Genomic DNA, 11,206 nt, shown 5'->3' on the forward strand with positions numbered 1-11,206 from the left:
TCAAAATGTATTATGGGCACCCTCCATTCCAATCGAGGGGCGGGGGGGGGGGTATATGTCTCATGAGTTTAATGCATTCCTAGCTAGTCGTGGGATAAAACACCAATGTACAGTGCCTTATACGCCTCAGCAACATGGTGTTGCTGAGAAGAAAAACAGGTTACTTACGGAAATGGCACGATGTATGGTCAAGAGTCAAGCTTTGCTGCATTCGTTTTGGCTTGAGGCCATCATGTGTGCCACTTATGTGCTAAACAGGTGTCCTACAAAATCTTTGTAGTCTATGACTCCATATAAAGCATGGCATGATAGAAAGCCTTCTATTGAGCACATGCATCTTTTTGACTGTTTGGCATATGCTTTAGTGCCACAAGCGCAACACAAGAAATTGGATGATAAGGCACTCAAATGTATTTTTGTTGATTGTAGTGTTGAAAGCAAGGATTACAGGTTATATCATCTGCAAACAAAGTGTATCTTGGTCTCACGAGATGTTGTGTTTGTGGAAGATTCTATTCAGCCCTTGCTGTCATGTACTAGCTCACAGGACATTTATGACACTTTGTTGCATCTTTTTAGTGGTGGAACCTTGAATGTAAATTCCAATGAGGAAAATGTACAGCCTATGGGGGTTTCTAAAAATGTTACAGATCAGCCTATTACTGATGCAGATGTACATGATGTACTTGATGAGGAAAGGATTGAGAATGAGCAGGCTAGAGGTATGCCTAAATGGCTGGCGCATACTTTGCGTGACAGTAAATTGGATGCACCTTTGTCTAGTCGTACTCATTCAGGTTCCTTCCATGCATCTAATACATGAGATTGTTATGTTTTGGCTGTGTCTAGTTTACATGATGTTGAGAAACCTCTGTCTTTTTATGAAGCACATAATTAAACAATTGGATGGTTTCCATGCAATCAAAATATGATGCACTTATAGAAAATGACACATGGACTTTATGTGATCTTCCTCCTAGAAAAAAGGCCATTGGTACAAAGTGGGTTTACAAGTTGAAACACAAGCCATATGGTGAGATTGATCGCTATAAAGCTCGACTTGTTGCAAAAGTTTAGGCACAATAGAAAGGCACAGATTTTGAAGAGACTTTTGCTCCCACTTGTCGTATGACTACTGTGCATTTTCTATGTGCATTGGCATCTCATTTTGGTTGGGATGTACATCAGTCAGACATTGTTACTAATTTCTTGAATGGTGAAAAATTTCAAAAAGTTTATGTAAGCACCCTTGCGGTTTTGTCAAGAAAGGACAAGAGGATAAAGTGTGCAAATGTAAGAAAGCTTTGTATGGACTGAAGCAATCTCCTCGTTCTTGGTAAGAGAAGGCTGACACTCATTTGGTCAAGTGAGGCAGTCCAATAGAAAGCACATTGAATGTAACGCATGAGGGTGATGTACTTCTCATTGTGGTTCGCTATGTAGATGATTTGTTGATCACTAGACCAAATGAGAGACATATTTCTGAATTTAAGGCTGATTTGAATGCTACTTTCAAGATGAAAGATTTGGGGCTGTTGCATCATTACTTGGGTATATAGCTTAAGCAGTGTGATGGTGGTATTGCCCTGTGTCAGAAAAGTTACATAGAGACATTGCTATGTAAGTTTGGACTTGAGGATTGCAAACCTATTGTCACTCCATGGAAATAGGTTTGAAATTGAGTCTTCATGATGCTAGTGATCCAACCGACATCACTCTTTACCAAACTGTTGTTGGCTGCCTCATTTATGTATGCAACATGGGGCTGGATATTCAATTTGCAGTCTCACAGGTCAACAAATTCATGCATAGCCCAGGGTCTAAGCATTGGCAGGCTGTCAAGAGAAGTTTTTGTTACTTTAGTGGCACTTTACATCTTGGCTTGTTTTATCCCAAGGGGGGATCATTGCCGCCAGATTTACATGCTTTTTCGGACTCAGATTGCTCTGGTTGTTTTGTCCACAACTGGTGTTTGTTTCATGCTTGGCAGCTCATGCATATCATGGTTGAGCAAGAAGATAACTATTGTGGCCACTTCCAATTGTGAGGCTGAGTACAGGGTAGTCTTCACAGCTATGGTTGAGTGTGTATGGCTCAGACGCCTTATGGTTGATTTGGGTGTTGGATAGGACACTGCCAGTGATGGGCATGCCATTGACATCGTTTGTTAGTAAAGCACCACTATATGGTAGCTCAATGCCTGCGATAGTACCTACAAGTGTGTACCAATCATATACACCTATGGGTCCTCATCCTCATGTAGCTCCTACACCTCCCATTGTTTCAACAACATATGCTCCACAACCACAACTTGATTACATAGCGAATGACATCCATGACATAAAATTCAAAGTCAAGAGCATTTGGTTGAATCGGTCTTTGTGACATCAAATCCACAAACAAAAATGACAAGCATGTTCCCAAGTTCAGGGTATAAGAGGATTCTAGGAGACTTAATTTTAACACTTTCAACTCGAATGTATTGGCAAGCTCAAGCAACTTATGTTGGAGATTGGGATCCTTCATCCCTTGAATTAAAGCCTCCAACGCATTACATGTGTAGCCATCAAAATTAAGAGTCATATGGATAGCCATAAGCAAATGTAAACTCAGATTATTCATCTATGAAAAACAAATACGATATCCATCATGTTCCTACACCCAAGCAGGCCATATCAGAGAAGTTGATTCTGTCTCCAACGTATCCTTGCACCCTTTGTATGTGTAGCAAGGTACATTACACAACATGTCCAATGTTTCCTGATGCAAAGTCCAATGACAACCAATATATCAATACAAAGCATGAATGCAACATGCCTAAAAACTTTTTGTACCCTTCTTATATTTCACCTAAGAATAAGTGAAAAAAGAGTGAGCACAAAGAGTCAAAAGTTCCTCTTTCTGAAGAAGCTACGGAGGACATGCATAGCATCACTCTTGCCCATAAAGGCATCCACGACCCAAAACCACGTGGAGTCCACAAACATTACTTGTTATAAGACATTTGAGACTAGAATGTACTCCGTCCTCTTGTCAAAGTGTGTATATTAGGAGCATTGGTATCTTTTATTATGGTTATGACCTTAGCCGAGTAGAGCATACTAGTGATTACATTGAAAACAAATTCATTGTTCATGTAGATGCTTCACTGATTAAAATGAAGCGCAAGACCTCATCATCCATAGTCACTTGTAAGACAAAGTGGCGTGAGTTGATCATCATAGACACATTTGAGGAGAATCTAGTGTCAAAGGGGTCACCATGGCATTACATAGCATGCATGGTCCATCACAATCAGACAATGAAATCTATTTGATGTGGCCATATATTGCTGCTTCATGCTTAGTAAATAAGGAGAATCATGTTACTCTCTCTCTCTCTCTCTCACACACACACACACACACACACACACACACACACACACACACACACACACACACACACACACACACACACACACACACACACACACACACATATTTACCATTTATCATAGAAGAGAGAAAATGTAGGAAACAAAATGGTAAATGTGTGTGTGTGTGTGTGTGTGTGTGTGTGAGAGAGAGAGAGAGAGAGAGAGAGAGAGAGAGAGAGAGAGAGAGAGAGAGAGAGAGAGAGAGAGAGAGAGAGAGAGAGAGAGAGAGAGAGAGAGATCACTGAACCGGTCGCCTTAGTAATGAGGTTGAGTGCTTGCGTTCTTCTCCTTTGTTCTTGAATGAGAGAAAAGCTTTGGCTTCACGATTTCACAGCAATGGGGCATCCAAAAGCCCAACAATGGGACCTCACAAGCTTGACTATGGAGCTCTGGCAGCACACAAACAGAGAAATTGCTACAAGGGTTGTCTTAGTTCTTATGCATGATGGTACCCCCAACTCATTACCACATGCAAATTAGAAGGGCCCACCCCCTCCTCAGGTTGGCCATGCAGCTCTCCCTGCCTGGGTTCAGTTTTTTGCCAGCTTGGCGTTGACTTGGAGCCATGTTATCTCGCCTACCCGTATAGTCCATTCCCATCGCCCACATGGATGGCCTCCCTCCACCCCGGGCCAACCTCCACATTGTCGCACACCTGTAGCTTCAAATGGGATCTACGACTAAGGTGATTCGGACTGTCCATGTACATTTGTAAATTCGGGACATCTGGTAAATTTGGGGCACTCTGCATACCTCCCTACAGTGAGCCATGTGCACTAACCACTATGCCCGCTTGTGCTCATTGAAACATAGGGGATTTTGAGTATGTCATATTGTAAATGCGGACGAATTTTGTAGATTCGAGGCAAGTTTCTATATTTGGGATGCCTCCGTGCTGCTACATTTGACTGCCCATGATTGACGTGCCCCTTGTTTTTCCCCTTCACCATTGATCCCATTTGAAGCTGCCTGTGTGATATAGTGATGAGGCTAGGCCAGTTCCCAGCCATTGATCCCTCACGACTGAAGGGTGGGGGTAAAGCTGACGATTACAACAGTGTCTCCTTGCCCTTAAGTAGACCGAGCATCCACACATTTCTTGTCGTCTTTCGGTAAATGAAGCCTTGCTCCAACCAACTTTGTCGTTTTTGATAGAGTTAGCTTGCGAAGGCTTCGTTTCCTAGAAGCAATTAGAAACTAGTAGTATCATCAAAACGCTGTTTGTGCTTGTGTGTGAATGTGATCTTAGTCCTGAGGTGATACTACTGAAGACTGAAACGTTTACTATCATTCACTATAATTAAAATTTTTGTTTTAATTTTAGCGGAGCCCAAGAAGGGGATGCGCTATTTTAGAGAGACTTCTCCATAAAACTTAAAGCCAGACTTCGCTTTTTGCAAGGCCTTTTTTCCAGGAAACGTATCCGATTCTCTGCTAGGGAGCACTCTTCCTTCGCGGGTTCTCTTTCTTTTATCGCCCACGACCTTTGCTTGCATCTTCGTCTTTCCCGACTCGCAGGCTCAAAGCCCTCTTCAACTGTGGAGTACCTGCATGTGTTTCTGGTTGGTTCTCTGCCTTTCTACAGAAAACGGTGACTCATTGAGGGGCTCTGCTGTACTATCAGGGTCTCTTTCGAGCTGTTAGTCTAAGCTTGTTCATGTAAACATTGGTATCACACATTTTTTGCTTGAAAGCTTGGTGCAAACTGTAGTCAAGATAGGATCTTGAGCATTGGCTTCTTCTTGTTTGATGTTTATTTGTCTATGCATGCAGAAGTTATGTCATCTGTGCAGAGATTTAGGCATGCTCAATGTATGGATTTGTTTTTCTGCTCTGATCTTAACTTTCTCTTATGTTGTGCAAATCCTTATGTATGTTTGTTTCCAGATGGGGATAAAACATCAGTAAGATGTGTCAAAATGAGATGGTTTTCTTTTGAGACATGGGTCTCAACACAGAAATCTGCGATGATGTATCATTTGCCAGACAGTTGCAAACGACGATCCACAGTTTTGTCCAAGCACAGCGGGCTTCCAGGCCGCAGCAGCAATCCCCGTAGTCTTTATTTTTTGAAAGGTCTTGTCAGAGCTTTTCAAGATCGCAAGGGTCGAGATTTCAAAGTGCTGGAAACGTTGCTAATATCAAGAAGGTTAGCTCACGCTTATCAAACATAAAATCTTAGCTCTCACATCTTAAAAACAGATATTGTCATGGCAAGTTTGGATAGAAACCCTGAAGTGAGGCAGCTGATCACAGAGTCCTATGCCAGATTTATGCAAGTGATTTTAGAATCCAGATTATCCACATCAGCTCCGATTTCTGGGGATGGCACTGCCTCTAGCTCTGCACATAGACCCCAAGGTTCTGCATTCAACCTTGTTTTGGGGAAATCTGGTCCAATGACAGATAAAATGGAGCCTTGGTCTAGAGGTGTGTGGGAACCAATGGTTATTGACATTTGGTATTTGCGACAGGGCCGAAAAAGCGTGGTTGGGCAGAAATTGGTTAAAAATGTAAATAATTTGGCTGTACCAGGCTCATTGAAAATAGCACTAGAAGCTTCTAGTTCAGAAACAGCACTTCTTTTGGAAAGATGGACTGTTGAGTTTGTCCCTTGCAATGGAATGAGCTCAAGCAAGATGGAGAGAGAGCCTGGCTTATTTATGGAGAAAGGTATTATTGGTCGCTATTGGAGGGCAGCTCAAAACAGCAAATACAAAGTTATTCCTTTGAGAATTAATGAAACATTTAGAGCTTTAATCAAGGATGAGCATGAAGCCATACGCATTGATGTAGAGAAAAACCTTTCCATATTGTTGCGCTCTTTGTATTCTACAGCACGTCTCCTACCAGCACATAATTTTACTAGAGTCTTAAGCACTAGAGGCAAGCACAGGTCCAGGCTCGCCTACAGAGTGTCAACAATTCCTCCTCCATTCCTTGAAAGTGACAAGAAGGATATGGCACCATTTCACTTCCTTCATACTGACTGTCATTGTGGACACTTTCGCGTATCAGTTGCTTATCGGAGGACAGTCCCTATGGAAGAGCAAAATTCGCCTGCTCTCCCGCCTAACATCATTCTGGACTATGTAGGCCAGGTAGGCAAACATCAGTTGAAACAGTTGCCAGGAGAAAATATTGGGCATGTGCAGTCCCTTCCTTCAGCTCGGTGTCATTCTTCCTTCAAAGCCAGCAATCTGGAGCTACAGCAACCAGCAACCAAAGAAAGGGTATGTAATTTATCTTTTCTCGTGCTTTGTTCCGCGCCATTGTGTTTTTGGATTGGCTTTTTGCTCTGAATTTTAGGTGGGTTATATTGTGTACAGTTGTTGTGAACACTTTCAGATTTAAAAATTGATTGTAGCTTAGAAGACAAAAAACTAAAACATGATGTGAATTTGGTATACAATCATGAGGAACAAGTTAAAAAATCGAAACCTTGATATGTGTTAATATTTTCTATTTTCTGTGATTTCATAATTCAATTTACTCTGGCTTTTTGTTTCTTAGATTGGTGCTTTACTCTGGATGAGTTTGTCTAACATCTTTAGGACTGACTAAAACAAGATTCGCATAGATTTTGTACAGATGGTTCATGCTCTTGTTTTTGTATGTGTGTGGGTGTGTTTTGGAGCTCATATCGATATCTAGTTCTACACCTAGATTATTGTCTCTTAAACAAGATTACAATATGTTTAGGTTTCGCCTCCCGGATTGATGACATCTTAGATAAACTAGAAGGAGCATGTTTCTTTAGCTAGAGTGTTGATCATTAGATACACAATGCTCTGAAAGTTATGCATAAGGCAGCTTTTTCAAAACCTTTCCGGTGCATAAATAAATTTTATTTGGCCTTACGAATGCACTAACAACCATTGATCAACGAGCGATGGGAAAAAATGATTGTTTTCTAAAAAAAAATACTGCAGCCTTCTTTGACATCTTGGTCTCTCTTAGTCGAAGGAACATTGGCAACATCTTCTAAAGGAGGCACATGATCGATGTGGATCCAAAATGACTCAATAAGAGTGATTCCATTAATCAAATTTTAGAATTCCTTGAGTCATTAATGAGAAATTTGTCAATGTACAGTAGAAGGGATGGTAACATGAGAGCGTAGGAGAATGAGACGAGGAGAACAGAGAAACATGCAAGGGATAGAAAGAGAGAGGGGGACACTTGTGACAAATTACCTCTTTCTTGGAAGCTCAACCTTGTTAAGAAGGATTATGATCGAGAAGTAGAATTCTTTGTTTGTTTTGTGTCTGCTTTGCTTTTTTGGATGAGTGTCCAGGCAAGGTCTTCGAGTCACTTGAGCTCCGTAATTGATTCTCTAGACCCGACACCACAGGAACAAATTAGGGGCGCTCCTTGAAGTAATCAAGGTTGAGTAGATAGAAACTCTACTCCAAGAATGCAGCCATGTACAAAGAAAGAATGTTTTCTTTGGATAGTTCATAAGTAGCCATTCATGACTCTTTTTAAGCAATTTATTGCTATCTCCATTCGCATTAATCATGCCATTTTTTCGCAAATCTGTATCTTTTGGCTTACTAGTTTGATGTCACGGAGTGTTTTATAATTGCTAACTCTTGCCCAATGTCATTTTACTAATGTAATATCATTATGTCAGACACTCTATATGTTGATCAAATGAGTCCTTCCTCGCTACCACTGCACCTTTGACAGATTGTCATTGTCAATGATGCGGCAAAGATGGGGCAGTAGAGACACGTCTCTTAGAGGCTAATGGGGGCGCCACTTGGAGGGATGCAATGGGCTGCCAATGTCAACCAAAGATAGCTGCATACAGAGGCTTGAAAAATCTCTGGGCTGCAATCAGCCTTCAAAAATGTTAGCAATCGATAGAGCAAGAAAATGCCAAAGATGAGTAGATTGTAACGGGCAAGTCACCTTGACAAAGCAGTACAAAAACAGCAACAATACGAACTGAACCGAAACAGCACACTTGAACTAAAAGAAAGAGAGAGAGAACACAGTAGGTTAGAGACACGGAGTGCAGAGTTCGACTCCCAGAAGCATTGGCCCACCAACTATGCGCCCCTCGTGGTGTTTCTTTACTCCATACGACCATAGTCGAAGTTTCCAATTTGCGAGATGCCACATCAACAGCATACTATATGAATTGCAATTTGCCACATCATTACGCGTGAATCTTGCTGCGCTTTGTGTTGCCCTTTGAGTCAGCTCCTCCTTTCTGTTCTCAAGTGGGATCGGTTATGCCATGTAAAACTCCCCCCTCCTCGACACGCTCACTCGATTAAATAACGAGGAATTCATTTACACCCTTTGACCTTGTACGTCTCAACGCCCTTTAACCTTCCTTCAAAACTAGTGTCCCAAAAAAATCTGTCTATGGGTTTAGGATCCCACGTTCACTTGTTTGCTTGTACTAGGCTCTAGCGTGCATTTACGTTGACTCTGATTGCCGTTTACTACTTTGCCTAAACTACAGACTACAGAGAATTTAGCCAAAAGCCACCCAAAAAAAACTGTCGATTGATAGAAAGCCCTTATAATTAATTTTTTATGACATCACCGTGCTGGATACGAGCACTAGATGATTATAATTGGGAGGTCTCAGTCTCAACAGCTAGCATTGTGTCTTCTCAGATGCATACACCAAATAGATGCTCAAAGTGGCCCATTGGGCTTGCTTTCTTAGATATCAGGTGGTCATGAAGAATAACAACTTAGTAAGGGTGCTGAAAGAGAGTAAGAAATTAGCCGGTGCCTCTTAGACTCTTAAGCAACAACAGTGTTCCAAGAGCATGAGGAGATCCACCATACTCTCCTTTTCTTTGTGATCTGTCATAGGAGTTAGCGGCTGAGAGTATTGATGAGAACCAACCATCTTGACCTTTGAGTCTTGACGTTAAGTCTACAGACAAGTTGAGGAGAGCTTGATGAGACATCAATGATCATTAAGTAATGCCACTGGCCAACAACTGGAGTACGGCTCTCCTTGTGAGCATTACACTGATATTGTGCAATACATGGCACGAGATCTGGTAGTCTGGCCCCATTGTCATTATGGCCTAATGTAGAGGCTAATACTTTCCTTCCTTCCCCCCTCCTCCTCCCATTCTCTTTCCTTTTCTTTTTGTTTTGGTAAAGCCTGTGAGGGGTTAAGGTCATCTGCAAAACTCAAGCTTTGAGGCTGCTGCTTCGCAAAATGTTACAAAATGTTTTACTTGGAGGGTAACATATCGCTAGTCAACTTGGCACGTGTATAAAGCTGTCAATCATTTTTATTTTTTTGTCTGCATTGATTGCAGCAACTTACACTCGTTTATTTGTTGGCGGCAGGCTTTGAAAGAAGGACAAAGTTGGGCTATTATCCCAACCAATAAGAATCAAACTTTTGACTTTCCATTTGCGATCAATGAGGAAATACACGATAGGTGCTGCTTATCTTCATAATTTTTTTCCATATGCCTTTCTGAGTGCTCATGTCTTAATGAAGTCTTTACAGTAAAATTTTGTAAATAGGATACTTGATGCTTTATTTTTTGTTTTTTATCGTTTTGTGCAAGTGTTTTAGCTTCCTGTATAATTCGCAAGTTCAGATTTTTCTTACCTTACAGAGGTATATTTTTATAGAGAATGCACATAACCATTCTTTATGATTACAAATATGTTCTGGCAGGAAGGAGACGGACAAATCGCTCTCTGCAAAATCGGACGTTGGGGCTCGTGGAAAAGGTCCACAAGCAGATGATCCCACGTTAGGGTCACTCTTGGCGATGCTGAGACCTCTTGAACCTCTGAGATGCACAAGAGAGAACCTATTTCTTTCCCCGGACCCCAAGAAGACAGCTGCTGATGCACTGAAGGAACTTAAAATGTATATAAATTTCAAGGATGACCTATTAAGTAAGTGTACATAGTGAGCAAAAGGGCGAACCCCACAAAGGGGTGCGCTTGCAAGCATACATATTTATTGTGATGAAAGATTCTTTCTTGTATGATCTTCGGTGATTGATATACAGGTGACCGTGGGAACTTAACCTACTTTTCAAGAACTTGTGCATAGAATCCCTCTCTCTCTCTCTCTCTCTCTATCACACACACACACACACACGCGCGCACACACACACAACCATGAGAGAGAGAGAGAGAGAGAGAGAGAGAGAGAGAGAGAGAGGAGTCTGGAATAACTTTTCTATCATCAAAGTGTGGTAAATCAGTTATACTTTAGTTCAAGACTCATTGGATAGATCTTTGAGGTCTCTTGGGATTGTTCCTAAGACGTTAAAAAAACCGGACTTCACCTCTCTCTCTCTCTCTCTCTCTCTCTCTCTCTCTCTATATATATATATATATATATATATGTGTGTGTGTGTGTGTGTGTGTGTGTGCGCGTGCACCCACCCCACACGCACCCGGACTTACGCACAGAGTGGTGCATTGCTCTCATTAGGGAGGTGCTTTTGTCTTTGTAGGCCTTGCCAACACTTCAAATGTTTACCTGTTAAAGTGGGATATTTTATTGATTACTTCATGAAAGATTTAACTAATTGTATGGAAAGTTGAGTTCATAGTAATTGAGAAATGTTGAAACTTAACAAGTGATATATGAAAAACTGAGATTTCACATATTGATGAGCTCTTTTTTTGTAAGTGGAAACGGGCACTATCCTAGAGTTCAATTGTGAGGTTGATTTTGTGATTATCTCATGCATCTCCATATAAGCGTGCGTGGTCTGTCAGACATTTACTCAACGTGTATTGTCGGCCGCCTTCGGCGGTCTCTCTCTCTTCTGC

The 11,206-nt window shown here is 41.4% G+C and overlaps 1 protein-coding gene across 1 annotated transcript; it reads left to right on the plus strand.

The window, feature by feature from the left end:
* The first annotated feature begins 4,819 nt into the window (after window positions 1-4,819).
* LOC147448862 (autophagy-related protein 13b-like) lies at window positions 4,820-10,464 on the plus strand. Its single transcript, XM_086521309.1, has 4 exons — window positions 4,820-4,977; window positions 5,303-6,648; window positions 9,749-9,843; window positions 10,089-10,464. The coding sequence occupies exons 2-4, from the start codon at window positions 5,626-5,628 to the stop codon at window positions 10,327-10,329; spliced, it is 1,359 nt and encodes a 452-aa protein (XP_086377435.1). The 5' UTR covers window positions 4,820-4,977; window positions 5,303-5,625; the 3' UTR covers window positions 10,330-10,464.
* The last annotated feature ends 742 nt before the right edge of the window (window positions 10,465-11,206 follow it).

This window comes from Adiantum capillus-veneris, chromosome 10 (genome assembly GCF_014529385.1).
Source record: "Adiantum capillus-veneris isolate H3 chromosome 10, ASM1452938v2, whole genome shotgun sequence".
Taxonomy (NCBI): domain Eukaryota; kingdom Viridiplantae; phylum Streptophyta; class Polypodiopsida; order Polypodiales; family Pteridaceae; genus Adiantum; species Adiantum capillus-veneris.

Excerpts from the sequence above, each read along its gene's own strand:
- LOC147448862 (XM_086521309.1), top strand. The coding sequence starts at position 5,626 with ATGGCAAGTTTGGATAGAAACCCTGAAGTGAGGCAGCTGATCACAGAG. Across the intron at positions 6,649-9,748 it reads AACCAGCAACCAAAGAAAGG|GCTTTGAAAGAAGGACAAAG; the intron begins GTATGTAATTTA and ends TGTTGGCGGCAG. Across the intron at positions 9,844-10,088 it reads AATGAGGAAATACACGATAG|GAAGGAGACGGACAAATCGC; the intron begins GTGCTGCTTATC and ends ATGTTCTGGCAG.